This window comes from Girardinichthys multiradiatus, chromosome 13, assembly GCF_021462225.1.
Source record: "Girardinichthys multiradiatus isolate DD_20200921_A chromosome 13, DD_fGirMul_XY1, whole genome shotgun sequence".
NCBI classification, from domain to species: Eukaryota; Metazoa; Chordata; class Actinopteri; order Cyprinodontiformes; family Goodeidae; genus Girardinichthys; species Girardinichthys multiradiatus.
This window is the reverse complement of record NC_061806.1, coordinates 36,837,131-36,857,812: the sequence shown is the minus strand read 5'-3', so window position 1 is coordinate 36,857,812 and position 20,682 is coordinate 36,837,131. Positions and strand designations below refer to the sequence as shown.

Genomic DNA, 20,682 nt, shown 5'->3' with positions numbered 1-20,682 from the left:
ATATCTAAATATAGGATAACATGTCGATTTTAGCTTTATCGGATCACAGGACATCACTCCAGAAATGAAGGTCTTTATTTCTGAGTGCATTTACAAACTGTAATGTGGCTTTTCATGTTGATTTTTGTTTAATGGCTTCTTTCTCACTTAAAGTGCTTTCAGCCCATGGGACTCATTTCAATAGTTCCTCCAGCATCTTTACATAGTCTGTTGCTTTTGTTTCTAGGCTGCTTACATTTCTTACATTTTGCACTAAAATGCATTAATCTCTGGGACACAGAACCTGTCTCCTTCATTACCAGGATGATAGGTTGATGTTTCCATGGTATTTATAGTTCCTCAGTAATTGAGCAGACAGACGTGGCCTCCTCAGGCTTTTCTCTTCCTGATATTTTTGCAGATGTATTTAGATTATTCCAAAATATTACAACCCAGAAATAGAATGTTTGATGTGTCATCCTAAAATATATCCAAAAGTGTGTCTCCATTTGTTGAAAATTAACATGGGAAGCTTAAAAGGCACATCTTTTTGAGCTTTTCCAAATTGTTTAAAGGCATACTAATCCTAGTGTATGTAAACGTCTGAATGTGCTTTAATTATTTTTCAAGAACTCTGCAACCTTTGATATGGTATTTTAGATAAATTACAACCACTGCTAAAGTCAGCTTAGATAGAAGCGTTGCATGAGTAATTACGAATAGCTGCACATTTTTAAAGATCTGAAACTCTACCATATGGTAACATTTTAGCAGAAGTCTGGTATTAGGTGTGAGGTTTTAGGTCTTAAGCCTTCATTTAAGTAAATGCAGTCTCAACGCTATCATTCTGAATTCGTCACGAAAGCTCAGGACATTCAAAACTAAAATAACAACCCTTTAAGAGCAAAGTCGCCCACCTCATCGAATGTCGAGCGGCTTAGACGACGTTCGCTTACCCATGATGCACCTATCTCGCGCCTTTGCATCGAGCAGACCCATCTTACCTCGCGCACCGCTGCAGTGATCCTCTGCCCGCGCGCCGTCTCCGTTGTTGTAGTCAATATAATGGCGGCCTCGGGAGGCGAAATATCAGGTCTTTCCACTATCACCGGCCTGAGTTCCCAGGCACCGCCGGCCCGGGCTCGCTTCCCAGGTCGGCCGTTCTCGCTTCGTAGCAGGCTGCGCTCGGAGAAACGGACTCGACGCGGAAGATTGGGTTCGGACTCCGGAGAGCTGGTCGCAGCCGGGCCGAGGCCCGTCAACATCGGCCTTGCGTTAAGCGAGGACCCGTATCTGCTGCGGCTACTGGGGGTGACGGAGAAGCACGATCGGCGGAGAGATGTTGGGTTTGACTCCAGCAATAGTGAGGAGGTGAGTCAGCTAGATGGAAAACCGTATGCTATAAATTCAAAATAAATACCGTCTGTTTAAAAGGGCAACATTAAAACATAACTGTTATATAAAGGACTGTTAGGCTGATGTGCAGCTAGCTAGCTAGCTAGCGACAAACATAACACACAGTAGCACAGTAGCTAGCTGTTTTCCTGCAGGGAATGCTTCAGATGGGATTAATAGTGGTTGTTTTGTGATTACATACAGTAATAAATTAATGCAGCAACTAATGCTCTGTTTTGCGGAACTGCTATAGGAAGTTGGGCCTGAAATATAAATATCCGTCTAGTGGAGTCTTTGCAATAAACACAGCGGCTAAGGCGGAACTTTGGCGGTATGACCTCAGCAGTAAAGGGGTTTTGTTGGTGGCAACCATTCTTTGGCATCCCCTTGTGTGGTTTGGTCAATTGTTTTCTTACACGAGTGTCTGCTAAAATATTCTCTAATGATACTGTCGTCATTTAAACGTTTTGGTACTCTCCACGTTGGAGCTTTTGTCAGCTGACTGCTCGGTGTTTTTTCAGCTGAACGTAGGAAGCAGCGTGAGAGAAGTAGTCGTTTAATAAACGTTACGTAGTCTATAAGTTCAATCTTACCTTACATTACTTGCTTTCCAAATTAAATTAAAATGCTAGTTTATTAATGATCGACAAGATAAGGGGTTCGTGTAAATCCTTTGCTTGCTTCAGACGGTCTGCAAATAAAATTGCATATTACATGCAAAGACGGGTTAATGCTATGTGTTCTCAGGAAAATCGTAATTTGAGTTACTGTAATAATTACCAGAAAGCTCTGTCAACTTGCAGTTAGGATAACAATTATTCATACCCCCGGCAGATTTATAAATAGTAATTTTAATTAAACCAAGAGGTTTGTCGGTAAAAGTAATAACTTATTTTTTTTACATTTCAACAAAAAATGTCTCATTAAAAATTATTTACACAATTCTCAGTGATCTATGGAAAATCCTTTAGTGGAATTACAGCAATCACATTCTTATAATTCGTGACCTTCTTGTTGTATGCATTTTGACCATTCACTTTTTTTGCAATGGTCTACAAAACTTTGAGGTTAAAAGGCTTCTTTGCCATCACCCTAATCATTAGCTCCCTCCACAGATTATCTACTGGATTCAATTCAGGACCCCCGTTGGGCTGCTTTAAATAGTAATGTTCCAGCAAGAAGAAATTGGTTTCTCAAATTACCAATCTACTAGGGATATGCATAATGCTAGCCTAATTATATATTTACCATAACTTTAACTAGTCAAAGCATTTATTGTCAGGAGTTTTTATTTTGTTTGTTTTGTCTGATTGTTTGATTTGCCTCTAAATGATCTGCTGGTCAACTACCAAGAAATTCAATTCAATTCAAGAATACTTTATTAATCCCAAAGGGAAATTAAATGTTGTTATAGCTCATATTATGAAGGTTTCCTCAAAGAACCCTTATAGATGCTGATGGCTGTGGGCAGGAAGGATCTCCTGTAGTGCTCCGTCTTACAGCAGATCTGAAGAAGCCTCTGACTGAAGACACTCTGTTGTTGTAGGACAGTCTCATTAAGAGGATTCTCAGGGTTCTCCATAATGTTCTTCATTTTATGAAGAATCCGTCTTTCCACAATGATCTCCAGAGGTTCTAGAGGAGTCCCCAGAACAGACCCAGTCTTCTTCATCAGCTTGTTGAGCTTTTTTAAGTCCCTGGCTCTGATGCTGCTTCCCCAGCAGATGATGGTAGAAGAGATCACACTCTTCACAACAGACTTATAGAAGATATGCAGCATCTTGCTGCAAACACCAAAGGACCTAAGCTTCCTCAAGAAGTAGTCTGCTCTGTCCCTTCTTGTAGATGGCTTCACAGTTGCATATCCACTCTAGTCTGTTGTCCAGGTGAACATCGAGGTATTTATACTCCTCCACCACCTCCACTTCTTCTCCCATGATAGAAATAGTTTTTGACTTATTCCTGTTTCTCTTAAAATCTACAATCATCTCCTTTGTTTTAGTCACGTTCAAAATGAGATGATTGTTTCCACACCATGCCACAAAGCGGTCCACTACCTTCCTGTACTCAGCTTCTTGTCCATCTCTGATCCGCCCCACGACTGCAGAATCATCTGAGTATTTCTGCAGATGTCAGGAGTCTGTCTTGTACTGGAAGTCTGAGGTGTACAGAGTGAAAAGGAATGGTGAGAGTACAGTCCCCTGTGGTGCTCCTGTGCTGCTGACTACCTGGTTAGACTCACAACCCTTCAGTCTCACAAACTGTGGTCTGTTTGTCAGGTAGTCTTTGATCCAGGAGATTGTTGAGGCCTCCACCTGAATCAGACCTTTTCCCTTATTTATTAAATATATCACATCTGGCAACTTCTAATATTTCATTCTATTAATGGATCAACCAGCAGCATGTTCTGTGAAGCACTTTTTTTTTTTGTTTAATTCAAGTTATTTTAAGGTTAGGGACGGATGCGTTCATGTGTACATGGAGATAATGTTGTAATGTCTTCATTTTCTCTCTGATTCAAAATTACTATCTTTTATCAAATAACCCACAGGGTATTTTTGTCTTTTGTGGTTTAGTCATCTGGGCAAGAAATCACAAGCAGCATGTCATACCTTTTTAAGGAAAACCCCGATAGGTCCATCTTCAGTTATTTTTTTTTGTTATACAAAATAGAAAATGAGATGGGTCCATGTGGCACTTGTATGCATTCACATGAACCCCTTTTTACCTATAGCCAGGTTGGATGCAGACAATTAATGAATGGGCTTTAATGTCTGGAATCAGCAAGGCTTTACTGATGCAATCTCTTTAGAGTTGGCTGTAACACAGTCATGTGGCTCATGCTAAAGCTTGTGATGATGCCCATCTGGAGCTCTCTATACCCCTAATACCACTCAGTATTCGTTGGGGCTGATGATCCAACGGTTTTTACTGGTGATCACTCTGAAGATTGTTTACATTTGAGATAGATGTAAGTAATATTAATTGAAGTATATCTCTGAACTGCTGAGGTATGTTAATGGGTGCTTGAATCAGGGAATTCTCTGTGCATTGAGGAGTGCTTTTATTGAAATAAGACAGTGTTTATTACCAGAGGGTGTCTTCGGGAAAATATCCATCCTTACGAGAACAGTATGGTTGAAGTTTCCGTTATGGTCATTGCTTCAGAAATAAATGGAAACTAAAATTAATCTATGTGCACAGAGATATTGCACTGGGAGAAAAGTTGTCTGCCGTTTACTGCTGAGTCATAAATGGGAAAATAACAAATAGTTTCAGTTTCTGTCAAAACTACACTGACGCAACAGGAGAGTTACAGTAACGAGCTGCTGATGCTAAACTGCAGGCTCTGCTGGACAAAGTACCTGATTAACAAATCATGAACAGTACTGACTCATATTCAGTTTTCCCTGCAGACGTGTACATTGGTGGTTTAACGACTAATTTCAGGGTGACCGATGAACTACACAGCCATGCTCAGAGATTCTTAAAATTTGAACTGGGAAACTTCTGTTTCTAAAGCTGAACACTAATGCACATACAGAGGGGAGAACAAGTATTTGACACACTGCAGATTTTACAGGTTTTGCCACTTGCTAAGCATGTAGAAGTCTTTAAATTTTATCATAGGTACTCTTCAACTGTGAGTGACTAAATCTAAAACAGAAAATCCAGATAATCACTGTGTGATTTTTGAGTAATTCATTTGCATTTTATTGCCTGACGTAAGTATTTGATCACCTAACAACCAGTGAGAATCCTGGCTCTTACAGGCCTGTTGGTTCTTCTTAAGAAGCCCTCCTGTTCTCCACTCATTACCTGTAAAGCAGTTACATGTTACCTGTATGGGGCATCAATGATCATGAGGAAGGTGAGGTACCAGCCCAGAACCACACGTTAGGACCTAGTCAATGACCTGAAGAGAGCTGGGGCCACAGTCTCAAAAGAAGACCATTAGTAACACACTACACCGCCATGGATTAAAATCCTGCAGCACACGCAAGATCCCCCTACTCAAGCCAGCGCATGTCCAGGCCCGTCTAAAATTTTCCAACGGCCATCTGGATGATCCAGAGGAGGAATGAGAGATGGTCATGTGGTCTAATGACAAAAATAGAGCTTTTTGGTCTAAACTCAACTCACGGTGTGTGGAGGAAGAAGGATGAGTACCACCCCAAGTACACCATCCCTACCGTGAAGCATGGAGGTGGAAAAATCATTCTTTAGGGATGCTTTTCTGCAAAGGGGACAGGACAACCGCAGCGTATTGAGGGGAGGATGGATGGGGGCATGAATCAGGAGATCTCAGCCCGCAACCTCCTTCCCTCAGTAAGGGCATTGAAGATGGATCTTGGCTGGGTCTTCCAGCATGACAACGACCTGAAGCACAGAGCCAGGATAACTAAGGAGTGGTTCCATAAGAAGCATCTCAAGGTCCTGGAGTGACCTAACTTTATTGGGAATAAATTAGGAAATTGTTATGAAGCTCATTAAACTTTGCCTTTTAGCTTCGTTGTAACTGTTTTGCAAAAGTTTAATTGTTTTATATGCAGGTGAAGAAATGGTTATTTTTCTAAAATATAAGCTCTTTTGACATGAATGTAAAATTATTAAAAGCCGTCCAACATTATTTACAGTAGCATTGTGACTGTTCCACCTAAATTACTCACATAATGGTAAACTGCTGCTGTGTTTTATTTTTTGCAGGCTGATATTTTGTCACCACATGAATCTCTGCCTTTTCTGGCAATTTTCCTTATTATTTATTTAATACTATTTATGTCCAAAAGGGCTATCTGACTCTGCACATGTAGTTATAAAGTCTGCAGTAAATGCATATTTTGCTGATGCCAAAGGTGATCTTTGCATACTGGAGAATTGCTGAGGTGACATGCTAACTTTGTTTATAATTTGGCAGGCACTTTTATCCAAAGCGACTTACAAATGAGGATACTTCCTGCAGTTCCTATCAAAGCTAACAAGAAGCTGCTTTAGTCGGGCTCTGTCTGAGGTGGCGAGGGCGACGTTGTAGAAAAAGAGTGCAGAGATGGAGCTCCTGTTCTCTCTCTTTGATATGACCTGTCAATATTTCAGCTCACAGCATGTTTCCTGTGTGGTTTGTTTCAGCTAATCAAGTGCAGGCTGCACCGGCCAGTCAGTCCTATCTATTAGTAATATCTCTATGAAGGCTAAAACTATAAATGTTGCTGGGGAAACCCCAAATATGTTTGATTAAATCTTAAAATGTACCATTTCTTTCAATTTATTTGTTGAATTCTGTTTTTCCGTTTGTATTTTTTGCAGCTTAGAAGGATAGGGCAGTACACATGCAAATACAGTCATATTCAATAAACTAGAATATGCGTTCCAATGAGGCTCGTTTGTCAGATTGAAATTCTGTTATTTCTAAAATTACAACCTTTAAGCAGGTATGAAACATACATTTTATTAAGCCCACATTTCTGCATTAAACCTTTTTGATTGGTCTGATATAATCTAATCTTAAATGTCTGGTTTTCATTAGCTGCAAGTGAAAAATTGTTAACAATTAACAGAAATACTGACTTTAAAACATCAGTCTGTGTGTAAATAGTCTATATAATGGGTTTTACTTAGTGAATTGAGTTACTGAAATAATATGACTGTATGTGTATACCTTTATTTGAACCCAATATTCCATTGATGTCATAATATCACAGGTGGTGTATCGAGTATATGTCCTTGTCTCAACCTTTCCAATTACTTTATTATTCTGACAAAGATTTCTTTTCTAGGAGGAAGAGTTTACTGGATTTGGGAGCTCAAGAGTATGTCCACCAAAACCTAAAATCACGGCCTCCAAGAGATCGGTCAGTCAGGCCAAGCCGCCTCGAGTTTCAGACCAGGTGCCGGAAGCAAAGCCTCTTATTGGAAAAATTATTCCTAAGACCCCAAAACCAGCTCTGATTGGGAAAATTGTACCTAGAGTTCCCAAGGAAGGGCAGGATGTTAAGGAGAGCCCAGTTAAAGAAATAGAATTGCCAAAAGTTGTGATTAAAGTGCAAGACAAGGGGTCTCTCACAGCAAAAGCCAAACATGCAGAAAAGCAGACCTCAGCCAGACAGAGCAGTACATCATCAGCTGACATTATTGGCAAAGCAGGAGAAGCAACATTGAACCAAACGACCACCAAATCAGTTAGTGACGCTAAACCTCATGAAAAAGTGTCGAGCATATCTCAAGCAGTCGTAGTTGCAGAGCAAGCTCATAGAGCAGTCAGAGCAGAAGGTGAGATGTTGGAGAACTCGGAGACGTCCCAAGCAAAAGGATCTGGAAAGCTGAAAAGTGGTTTTCAAATTGGACACACTTGGCACTCAGCTCAAGGCGGCGCCAGCTCCTTTACGTCCTTTCACGGGCATCAGGGTATGATGAGGATGGTTAAAGGTTTGGGTGCTTCTCCAGAGGCTGCAGCGCAAACTGAACAAGAGGTTGGGAGGTCACTCAAGGGCAAAGCTACAGAGACTTCAGTGAAGAGAGCACACAAAAGGCATCGAGGCAGATTTTTGTTCGGGTATAGGCGCAAACCATCAACGGAGGTATCGGGTAACAAACGGCCAAAAATCGGTCGGGTTCGCACACGGCATGTCTTTTACACCTACGTGCCAGAGTCACTTCCATCTGTGGAAAGTACAGAACAGCAGGCTCCAAGTATCGAGCCATCAGAAGAAACAAAGCCCAGTTCAGAGCAGCTATCTCAGGGTTCTAACAACACCAATACGACTGTAACGAGTGGACGGTCTTCCCGTGTTATCAAAACCCCAAAGAGATTCCTGAACGAGGAAATTATTCCATTTCCAAAGGGTTCTCTGTCAACATGGCTGAAAAGTCAGCAGAAAGACGACACAAAACCCACCTTGTCCCTTAACGAATCAGGTTACGACGGCAGCTCACAGCCGTTAGACAGCTTCCCCACATCTGTGTTAGACAGCTCGTTGCTTGAGTCAAAGATCTCATCTAAACCCAGTCCAGACGCAAGCCACGTCGAGATCTACAAAAACTTAAAGAAACTCACCTTAAAACTGGCAGAGAAAAAGAAAACCCAGTCCGGGTTTCAGGAGGACTACACGGACCAGGACGACAGTTTAACTTTCCACCACAGGAAGAGACGGAGGCCCAAGATCATGATGGAGGAGATGGACTCTCCAGGAGTTGTGAGGAAAGTGTCTGTGGTGGTCAAGACAGGTGTGGAAATTCCAGAGGAAACTCCAGCAGAAGACATAGGAACTAACAGTAAGTATATCATCTTCTTTATTTCTAAAAGATGTGAAATGATCTTGTTTTGTTGTTGCGGAAAATGTCATATAAAAAAATACATAGAGGATGCCTTTCCATTATGAAATTGTAAATAATCTGCCTTTCTCGTGCCTTTAGACAAAGATACAGCAGCAGCTGTGACAGGGGACCCCAGTTGTGACATGTTGGAGGTGGGCGGGCCCAGCCATCGGATCGGTCTCAGTGGAGCTAATAAGAGGATGCTGCACCTGCTCAAGAAAGCCAAAGTCCAGCTCATCAAGATTGATCAGCAGAAGCAGCTCAAGCTCTCACAGGTAGGAATACATTTCCTGGCTTTTGAGAAATAATGTAAGAAAAATAGTTAAAATTTAAACGAAAGTTATATTGGCTATTAATGCTCTGTTTAGTGAAACAAAAAATTCAAAGCAACCCTAGATAATCTTTGTTGTGTACCACCATATTCTGTTTCCTCTTAAACATCAGTAAAGCAGTTACATGTTAATATTGACTGCTGATGATACTGATAAGAGTCAGAATGACAACAGCGAAAAGTTTTGCTTTTGCACCATTTTATTTGCCCTCTTTGTTTATTCTGATTATATCAGGGTAAATCATACAGCTTGTTTTTTGTTATAATAGTTACATTTTATGCACCTGTATCTAAAAGCATATTTTTCCACTTTTTCTGGACTTATAGTTGAGTTCAAGGGAATCACAGGTGGCAGTGTGTGGAAGAAGGAGGAAAAGGAGGAGAGCCGGCTTTTCTCCTAAGGAGTATGGGCCACAGGTAATATTTTTAACATCTTCAGTTACACACCATCTGTATCAGTTGCAGTGACTCGCAAAAATATTCATTCATTTTGCATTTTATTCTGTTTATGTAACATCCACCAACTTCAACATATTTTATAGGGATTTACAAAATGCAATAGACCAACGCAACGTAGTGTATGCCTATGAATGCAAAGAAAAGGTGTATTATTTACAAAGGTTTTTCAAAGATTATTTTAGGAAAAAATCTAAATGATGTGGCTTGCCCTTTACCTTGGCACCCCTAAATAAAATCACAAGTAGGATTAGTTAAAGAAACCAATATTTCAAACTTTAAACTCCTCACAGAACACTGTTTAGTACACCATCTATAAATGGAAAGGGTATTGCACAACTGCAAACCTACCAAGCTATGCAATCCACCTAAATTGACCAACTAGACAAGGGGTGGGGTCATTCATCAGAGAAGCAGCCAACAGAGCTATGGTAACTGTGGAGGAGCTGCAGAGATCCATTGCTCACTTACAGTAATCTGTTGACCGGACAATTTTGTTGTGGCCTCCAAAAATCTGGCCCCTATGGAAGAGCGACAGGAACAAAGCTATTGTTGAAAGAAAGCGGACACAGCAAACGTGGAAGAAGATGCTTTAGTTTAATGAGACCAAAATTTAACTCGGCCTACATGCAGAAATATATTTGTGGTATAAAGCTATCACTGCACATCCCCCTGAACACACAATTCCCATGGAGAAACATGGTGCAGGCAGCTTCATGCAATGAAGTTGTTTTTGTTCAACAGGGACAGTGAAGCCGGTCAGAGTTGATGGGATGAAACTAAATACAGGAAAATCCTGGAAGTGGATGATTGTGAAAAGTGCTGATAAAAAAAAAAATGCTGTCTGTAGATATTCAAAGCTGGTAGAGAAATACACAAAGATTTGCAGCTGGGTGTGATTACTTTTCTAAGGCACAGTGGTTTCACTTGCTGTAACTATGTATATTTTTGAACCTACGGCCTGTTATTAATGTCATGAGTCTCTCCAGGTTTACTTATGGAGCAATTTCAACATGAGTGATTAACACACCCAGTCGGTAAAGGCCTACAGGCACTATAATAGTCAGTAGTAATAGTAATGCTTTTAACCCACGGGTCTGTGTGCAGGAGCAGCCACTCAGAGGTCCAAGGATCAAGCATGTGTGCCGGGCAGCCGCTGTGGCTTTGGGACAGCCTCGTGCCTTGGTGCCAGATGATATTCCCAGACTCAGCGCTCTACCGCTTCACGAGAGGGAGGGCATCACCTTCTCCCCCGCAGCAGAAGGTACAGTCAGTCCCCCGATGTTTTTTTTTTTTTTTTCATATATGATAAAGGCAGAATTTGATTTAATTCTTTATATATTGGCATTGGATGGCACAATATTGAGATTTTACTTTCCAAACCCTTAATCAAATCAGAATGGAAATTTTAAATGTTTATATTTTTTAAATCTTATTGTACTGTTCTGTTTAAGGCAACTATTATTAGGGTTGTCACTATATTTGATATTTCAATGAAACCTTAAAAGAAAAATTGTTCAAAGATACTCATTTGCGTCACAATCGGTACAAACTGACCTATATTAGCCCAGGTTGTGGCACTTTCTCTGGCAGCAGCGCCACTCAGAGACACTCAGCCCCTTCCCTCCCTGAGCTGCTGCTGGACTATGGCGAGTACTGCCAAAAAAAAACCATATAGCACCTTATTGGAGGCATTGGTTAATTTAGCTAATAATGATACAGGTTATGAAGGAGCCAGACTGAAGCTGACAACGGGAGCAGAAACGACTAGGAACCAGTAGCAACCTACCCTGCTGCTGTATTGATCATTAAAGAAAATATTCAGCAAATATTTCTCTACCAGATAGAGATAACTTGTACAACGCTGCTGCTTAATACATTTATATGGACCTTGTTTACACTGTTAAAAAATATGTTTTGTATGTGCAAGATCCATGTTTGTTTTGAAACACAATTTATTCTAGTTTAAATTATTCAGATTATTTTTCTCTCAGGAGTAAAATTAATTTGTAGCAACACTATAGATAATAATTATAATAAAACCCTTGTCTACTGTCTTGTCAAACAGGGAATTGACACTTTTAAATTACATATTTTTTTAAATAAGGCCTGAATTGTCAAACATTAATTGGTTTTGTATGAATTTAGGAAGTTTAAAATTTATCATATTGTAATTAATTTGTTAATTTGGTGGTAATGTTGTAGTTTAACAACATAACTCAAACTATGAATGATTCATTTTGATATTTGGTCTTGCGGTGGCTTTGAGCCGATGTATTTCTCTTGATTTTGACATCTTATCATTTGTTTTCAATGACGTTTTATTACATTCTGAAACATCCAGGTCTTTTGCTTAGTTAGAAGGCAGATGGACTTTCTCGTTTTTTAAAGATGCTTCATATCACATATAAAATCTGATTTCCAAATATAGAAAAACAAATCTAGTTTGTTTTTTAAGGGTCTTATATACTATTTTATACTAAGTCCAGATGCCTTCGTTTTTTATTTTGTTGGAATTGTTTAAAAAAATCAAATCAAAACTTCATATACAATGTTCCTCCATTTTTATAAAATTTATTTGTTGATGGATGAAGCTATCTCAAAACATGTCAGTCAGCCATAGATAAACGGTCAGTATGATTGTTGTATAATTTGTGCTGTTAAATTCTTGAATTCAATTTTCTAAAGATAAATTTGAGGTGGGCCTAGATGTTGCTATGACAACTCTGACCTCGCCATCATTCAAAGGTTTAGTTTTTAACTGATCCAGAGTAACTGGGGTCATACTTCACTGTCTCTGTAGTAACAAAAATATAACTCCAGTGGTAGAAAATATGTGTAACTTTAAACACAGTTTTGCAATGTCTGTGTCAAAGAAACGGCTATTTCGGAAGAGCTAGCAAGAATAGGGGAAAAATATTATAAAGTTCAATGTATAAAAATATTTGCCAGCAAAAATATCTTTTGTCACACACAGATTAGCCACCGCTGTTGGAAAGCTTTACCCAACACTGGTCGAGTGAGCTTCACTCAGTATGAGGTGAGGAAGTGCTGCTTGACAAATGAACTCACTGATACGATGTGCATTTTAGGACTTGCTCCGGTCCCAGGAATGCATCATCAGAAGTCAGACCGAACGGTGTCAGGCTGGAGACAAAAAGCCTTCGATCTCAGGATAATAACCATGAGACTTTAGACAATACAAAAAACACCATGAGACACAATGAACTCGGGTTCCAAATGATCAGATGATGCCTTCAGACAACATTGACTCGAGCAAAAGGCCACCAGACGGACAACCCAGAGTCGGGAGGAAAAACCAAAGGCGGTCACAAGCAACAGGGACTCAGGTGGAGAAGGCAGTCAGGCAATTTAATGGAGAACTTAACATAAGCAGTCTGATAATGTCATCTCAAATTATGGAAAATGTTCTTTATTCTGTAGAGAGATGATCTGTTAATGGCCATCAGAATATGTTACAGTCTGTATTTTTAGCCCAGCTTATATCAGTGGTTCTTGGGGATCAATTTAAGGTGTACAGAAGCAACAGCGCCCTCTGGACAGGCGCTATCAGATAGTTGCAGAAAAGGCGCCAGTGGCCAGGCCTCTCAGCTGTGCCGGCATCAGGGTGATTCTTTCTCTCTCTGTTTTGTCTGAACTTTGATGGTTATTTTTCCTGCAACTGGATGCTTTTTGAGGCTATGTCTGACAATGATGTCCTGAGACCAGATGTCCTAAAATGCACAACGTACACTGAACACATATGGAGGAAAGGGCAAAGAGTGATGCTTGCACACAGTTACTGTAGATGCATTACATCAAATAACAAACCTCTGAATCATTTTAATGTCCTAATATTAACTGCTTATTTACACTGAGACATTCCCACAAAGGGAATTAAGAAGTTCTGATTCAATCTCAAAAATGTTTTAAAGGCAGTTTCCACCTGTAATGGATTTTGTGGGTGACTTTACAGTTCATCCAGCAACCCAGCTTTATCAAAGAGCTTTATTTAGCCAGGCAGCCAGTAGAAACATCAGCAGGAAGCCTCCTTGTCGGACAAAGGGCTTATCAATGCATGTAACGAAGCTCCAGTCACAGAACTGAGACTTTTAACGACTCCTGCAGGCTGCGTGAAAAGCTCTGCCATCCCCTTAATCACCTACACATATTTAATACTGACTCAATGCTGTATCAACTCTTTACCCATCCTCCTCTGTGTCTCACCTGCAGATGTGGCTGATGATGATGATGACGATGATGATGACATCTCTGATCAGGGCAGGGCACAGTGGGCGGTCTCTCAGGAAAGCATCCAGCGCAGGAGGCAGAAAAAGGGCCACAAGTTCCGAAGGAGGAGGATATTGAGTCAGTATTTACCCGGAGGAGTCCGTTCGAGACGCTGTGGAATCTGCAAAGGATGCTCCATAGAGGGCGATTGCGGGGAATGCATGAATTGTCTGGATAAGCCCAAGTTCGGAGGGCCCAACACCAAGAAACAGTGCTGCATGTAAGTGGATGGGCTTTGTTTTACTGGCTCGGCTCTTTGCGTTGCATGACCATTTGTCAGACACGGCTTCTGATTAATTTTCACAAAATGTTTTCGAGGTTATTTACTGTTTTTGCAGGCCCTTAATAACGAGGAAAGGGCATTATCAGTGAATGTACTTTTAAAATGTTAAATTGCATTTCCTTTTCCTGCATAATCAGTTATTGTGTCTACGCAGGTGTTTAGGAAGTCTCCCAACCCCAATTTATTATTTGAACTCCAATATTCCTAAATGTATGGTAATTTCTAAGGGATTTCAACGCTTGTTATGCAATGCCATAGAGAAATATTCACACCCTGTTAACTTTTTCACTCATTTTAGTCACAAACTTTATGGATTATTTTCTTTTTCCTTTGCATACACCTCAGGGTCAGTCAGACTGGATGGAGAGCATCTGTGAACATCAATTTTCAAGCCTTGCCACAGATTCCCATAGCTCTGGACTTTGACTGAGCCATTCTAACAAATGAATACTTTTAGGATCTAAACAGCAGCTTCACAATATCAGCAAAAAATGTAAATGTAATATTGTGGCAGAATATTGAGGTGACAATATTGATTACAAATACCCACTATTTTCCTGACTCTTTTCTTTCTTTTCCTTCATCACAATGTCCCAAAACACTTTAATAAAAGTCTTTCCAACAGACCTAAAATCTTTTTGGCAGTCAGATTGTGCACCTCTAGTCTAAACCCTTCCGTTATGGCTATGGATGTGTTTTTGGTGTCATTATTCTGCTGACAGGTGAACATCTGTCTCAGTCTCAAGTCAGTCGCTGCATCCAACATGAGCTTTTTTGCCATTTTTGTGCACAGCAACAAGGAATTTGACTTGGGCTCTCAATTAAGACATTTTTAATAGAAATACACTGCTCAAAAAATAAAGGGAACACTCAAATAACACATCCTAGATCTGAATGAATGAAATATTCTCAATGAACACTTTGTTCTGTACAAAGTTGAATGTGTTGACAACAAAATCACACAAAAATCATCAATGGAAATCAAATTTATTAATCTGGATTTGGAGTCACACACAAAATTAAAGTAGAAAAACACACTACAGGCTGATCCAACTTTGATGTAATGTCCTTAAAACAAGTCAAAATGAGGCTCAGTATTGTGTGTGACCTCCATGTGTCTGTATGACCTCCCTACAACGCCTGGTCATGCTCCTGATGAGACGGTGGATGGTCTCCTGAGGTATCTCCTCCCAGACCTGGACTAAAGCATCCGCCAATTCCTGGACAGTCTGTGGTACAACGTGACGTTGGTGGATGGAGCGAGACATGATGTCCCAGATGGGCTCAATCGAATTCAGGTCTGGGGAACAGGCGGGCCAGTCCATAGCTTCAATGTCTTCATCTTGCAGGAACTGCTGACACACTCCAGCCACATGAGGTCTAGCATTGTCCTGCATTAGGAGGAACCCAGGACCAACCACACCAGCATATGGTCTCACAAGGTGTCTGAGGATCTCATCTTGGTACCTAATGACAGTCAAGCTACCTCTGGCGAGCACATGGAGGGCCGTGCGGCCCTCCAAAGAAACACCATTACTGACCCACTGCCAAACCGGTCATGCTGAAGGATGTTGCAGGCAGCAGATCTCTCTCCACGGTGTCTCCAGACTCTGTCACGTCTGTCACATGTACTCAGTGTGAACCTGCTTTCATCTGTGAAGACCACAGGGAGCCAGTGGTGAATTTGCCAATCCTGGTGTTCTCTGGTAAATGCCAAGCGTCCTGCACGGTGTTGGGCTGTGAGCACAACCCCCATTTGTGGACGTCGGGCCCTCATACCATCCTCATGGAGTCTGTTTCTAACCGTTTGTGCAGACACATGCACATTTGTGGCCTACTGGAGGTCATTTTGCAGGACTCTGGCAGTGCTCCTCCTGTTCCTCCTTGTACAAAGGTGGAGGTAGCGGTCCTGCTGCTGGGTTGTTGTCCTCCTACGGCCTCCTCCACGTCTCCTGGTGTACCGGCCTGTCTCCTGGTAGCGCCTCCAGGCTCTGGACACTACGCTGACAGACACAGCAAACCTTGCCACAGCTCACATTAATGTGCCACCCTGGATGAGCTGCACTACCTGAGCCACTTGTGTGGGTTGTAGAGTCCGTCTCATGCTACCAGGAGTGTGAAAGCACCACCAACATTCAAAAGTGACCAAAACATCAGCCAGAAAGCATCGGTACTGAGAAGTGGTCTGTGGTCCCCACCTGCAGAACCACTCCTTTATTGAGTGTCTTGCTAATCGCCAAAGATTTCCCCCTGTTGTCTATTTCATTTGAACAACAGCTGTGAAATTGATTGTTAATCAGTGTTGCTTCTTAAGTTGACAGTTTGATTTCACAAAAGTTTGATTTACTTGGAGTTATATTGTGTTGTTTAAGTGTTCCCTTTATTTTTTTGATCAGTGTATATAAAATGGGGAAAAAATAAAAACTTTTTTGTATATATACACTAAAGAGAAAGACATGGTTAAATTGGTGCACATATGCATGGTATCGATCTCCAGGTGTTTCTGACCATACCAGTAGACCAACCGATTGACCTCCTGTTTGCATGCAGACTTGTCATTGTCCCCAATCAGCCTGATAATAGTGGTGTCTAGGTTGATGGTGTTGAAGGCCTAGCCAAGTCCACAAACTGGATTCCGGGGTACGTCCCTGGGTGGTCGTGGTGGTGCAGGGTCAAGTGTAGATCCAGATTGACTGCAGCATCTGTTGACCAGTTTGCCCGTTAAGCAAACTCAGAGATCTTAAGTACAGGCAGGGAGTCTGAGAAGAGGAAGGCAGTTGGTGCTTCAGGAGCTTTTGTGTCTTCCCATCAACTTTGACCACCTTCCCTGTCACTACTGACGAAAAGCATCATGATGATGATGCCACTACCATGTTTCACCCTAGGAATGGTGTGTTCAGAGTGTCCGGGTTCCTTGGCATATAATAATTTGAATTACCGTAAATTCCGGATTATAAGCCGCTACTTTTTCCCCACACTTTGAACACTTCGGCCTATACAACGGTGCAGCTAATGCATGTTTTTTTTCATGCCGCCAAAAACATTTTGCCTGGTAACAGTAGACCAATCAAATTGATGAGTAGTTCAAAGAGGTCCAATGAACTTGTGCGATAAATCAAGAGCACTTTCACAATTCAATTACCGGTATTGTAAATCAGTCATTCATATTCACCCTCATCAACATGGAAAATCACCAGCGGGATTCGAAAGGCTGGACTGCTGCGTGATTAAGGGGACCGGGTGCGCTCAAGTGAGAGCATCAACTAAGAGGCTGAAGTGAGTGACGAGATCCTGAGGCTGTTCAATTCAGACACTGAAGAATAGGACTTTGATGGTTTCAGATGAAGAAGGCGATCAATGACTTTTGACCTGGTAGGCTGCAATGTAAATCAATTAGGAGATATTGGAATGTTGTTCGTGCACAGTTCAGTAAAAAAAAGCATTAGCAACGAAATTTGTGTGTAACTGATAACGTACGTATATTTAAAGGTAGCCGTGTTAGCCACTGTTTGAAAAAAAAAAAAAAAAGCATTTGCAATATGCATTTGTTTATATTACCATACGGATTAAGTTAAAAATTCCTCAGGTGTGATATCTTTCTGTGTCAATCATATTACAACGTGGGACACCTGCGGCTTAACATCCGGTGTGGCCTGTACGAGTACAACATTGGTTTTCTTTCTAAAATTAGAGCATGCGGCTTTTAATCAGGTGCGCTCTGTAGTCCGGAATTTACGGTAGTTTACCAGAAATGCTTCCATGGCTCCCAATTCAAACTCGCAGTACAACATGTGTGCGTCAACGTTGCTACAGTTGAGTCAGGGCATTAATTTGATTTCTGCTACCTGGAGCTCTGTATTGGTTAATTTTTAGCCATTATACGGTTTAAAATCTTCTATTTTAAACGGTAGAAGTAGTAGGATTTAGTAGAATTTTAAACAATCCTGTTTAAAGAAGGCAAGTTGACTCTTACAGTTCAACACATTTGCAGATGTCTACAGAGAACTTTTACTTTTCAACTTTTAATTTCATTTTCCGTTTCTTCCACTGCCAGATACAGAAAGTGTGACCGGATTGTGAAAGCAAAGATTGGCCGTACTGGAAAACCACTAAAAAGTAGGTTTCTAATAAGGAGAGGGTTCTCCTGTTCTCTTCTTAATAAGCAATGTTATTTTTCTGCAAAATAAATGAAATTTGTAATTAATCACAAAGTCCCTTTTTTCTCAGTCCACTCGAGGCAGTTTTCAGCTTCAGCGTCCAGCAGTGATGTGAACTACGGCGTCGGAGAAGCAGGGGAAGGATCGTCCTCCATGACGTTTGGCATCAGGAAGCAGTCACTGCGTAAAATCAAGCCGCGCTCCTACAGCGGATTGCTAAAATCCGAATCCGAAGAAGAGGAGGAAAAAACAGAAAAGGAGAAAGCAGGCAATCCAAATGCAGCTGCTTCTTCACGCCAAGGTAACGAGCAAGTCCAATTTGGTCTTATATTTGGCACTTTGAGCGACCTTAAAATTATTGACTGGTCAATTAAATGTGATCAACTTTTATCCTTTTATTTTGACATCCACATGTTTCTCCTCAACGCTCCTGGTTCCTGGACATTTTGTTTTTTAAATTTTTATTTTTGCATAACCTTCTGTGTTGATCAACAAAGACATTACATTTGACCTTGTTTTTTAGTTTAGGTTTTCTACAAGTATTTTATGTGGTTGTTAAACTAGAAGAGCAGTTTTGGTCTCCTGCGTTTTTCTCGTTCATTTTACTCCCATTGAAAATGTCACTTTTATAGTTTTGATTTTTTCTTTTATTCCTTTGTTCTGTAATCCCTTTAAATTTTTATGTTTCATTATTTTCCACTAGGGGAAGATATTTTTCATGCAAGTATGGAAAATTGAGCAAAATGTTGTAGTATCCCCTACTTTCATAATTTAAAAAAGAAAGACCTGAATTTCTAGGAAAACATAAAGCAATAAATTGATCAGTGTTGCTACCAATTTTCGATACTCACTGGTTTGGATAACCAATCCCCCCAAATCATACCTCTCTGATGTATTTGTCTTTATTTGTGCCGAAGGCGTTTCAGCTCAAAATGGTGTTTTGCTGCCAGATGACCAAATCACTGAGTCGATGAGGAATCGCCGGGCATTCCCTAAAACTGCCAGCAGCAGACAAAGACCGTACAAGGTAAAGAAAAGTTCCCGATTCCCCTCGACTTCTGTGTCCCACCTAAGTAACACTGGGCAAAATTGTATTGATGGAAAACGCTTTTCCCTTTTTATGTTTTTTGTTTAGAAAGCGTCCTCTGCATGTTAAATTTGTTAACATTGAAGGAACTTTTTCCCCGTAAAATTTTAATTTGTTTTTTTCATCCAAACACCAAGTAACACTGTCTAGATATTCACAATTAAAACAAAAGCAGTTCTTTCCAAATAATACATTGCCCAGGATTTCATGTTACTCAGTTTTTCTCCTTTTTTAACAATCTGTTTTGACTTAACTATGATCTTTAAAATTCGTTGATGCTTATCTTTTATTTCTGACTTTATGCTTTAAAGTAAGCCCTCTGCATGTACTTTTTCTCCTTTTTGTAAGCTACAGTTTTTCAGATATGTTTTAGAAAGATATAGTCTTTCTTTCAGTTTGAAGCGGTATAACTTGATGAAAAAATGTATTTACTAACTTGGTTTGTATTAATCTCATATCCTTGGTTTTGACATTAGTAGTATTGCTTTTTCTGTTGTTGCTTTTAACCGAGCGATCGCTAGAGGTCATAAAAAAACGTATGGTCTTTTTTTAAAGTAGCTGTTTTTTCTTTGACACGGTGTTTTGTTAATTGGCAATTATTGGAGAATATCATTTATTTTTAAAGGCAACCATCTAATATCTGAACCTAACGAATAATAATTGTGGAAATCTGTGTAAGTTGAGTTAAGTTGGCTTCTCACAGCTATTTCTTCTGGTCATGACTCAAACATGCTGTTCATTTTTGGCTCAAACGTTTTGCTGTCATTTACCCACTGTTTTAAAAAACGCACCTAAATTCATCAAATAAGCTTGAGATGTTTGGCATTGTGTGTTTATGTCTCTGCTAGCTTTATATGCTTTTTCTGATTATAACACTTTTTTTTTTTTTTTTTACTTAAAATCTATGTTGCTTGATTCTCCTTCACTGCTTTTACGATCCTTATAATTGCAGAAAAAAAACATATAATCATAAGATGTATCTCCGTATTTAATAACCGGTCTGCAAGTTATTATCAGAGGTTTTTTCAGCAGTTTTAGGACGAGCAGCAGTTGCATGGGGTTAGGTATGACAGCGTGATGCACCTCACCTTCATAACCCTGTAGCTATGGTCATCTCTTCTGCATTTTGCATAAAAATCAAGCTCTCATATTTTAGTTCTCATATTTAAAAAGAAAATGCAATGTCAGCATGTGAAATATTATTTTTCTATTTATATCATGCTTTCCAACTTGATGCTATTTGCATAGATCGCTTAGAACATATGTTAGCCGTCTTTTTTTGTTTAAACAGAAATAGTTGGGATGTCCAGGATGCTGAACCAAATCATTTAGGATGAGGCATTTGCTGAAACATTAAAGTTAATTAAATGTATTATAAACTAATTAGCTATCA

General features: G+C 40.2%; 1 protein-coding gene across 1 annotated transcript in view; it reads left to right on the top strand.

The window, feature by feature from the left end:
• Positions 1–982: 982 nt before the first annotated feature.
• LOC124879104 (histone-lysine N-methyltransferase 2B-like) overlaps positions 983–20,682 on the top strand; it is a 41,682-nt gene continuing 21,982 nt past the window's right edge. Inside the window, exons 1-9 of the mRNA XM_047383419.1 lie at positions 983–1,350; positions 7,149–8,643; positions 8,785–8,960; positions 9,344–9,433; positions 10,580–10,736; positions 13,706–13,982; positions 18,100–18,161; positions 18,273–18,503; positions 19,120–19,229. Of these exons, the coding sequence (XP_047239375.1) occupies positions 1,045–1,350; positions 7,149–8,643; positions 8,785–8,960; positions 9,344–9,433; positions 10,580–10,736; positions 13,706–13,982; positions 18,100–18,161; positions 18,273–18,503; positions 19,120–19,229 (2,904 nt within the window). The 5' untranslated portion in view covers positions 983–1,044. The remainder of the gene's footprint in view (positions 1,351–7,148; positions 8,644–8,784; positions 8,961–9,343; positions 9,434–10,579; positions 10,737–13,705; positions 13,983–18,099; positions 18,162–18,272; positions 18,504–19,119; positions 19,230–20,682) is intronic.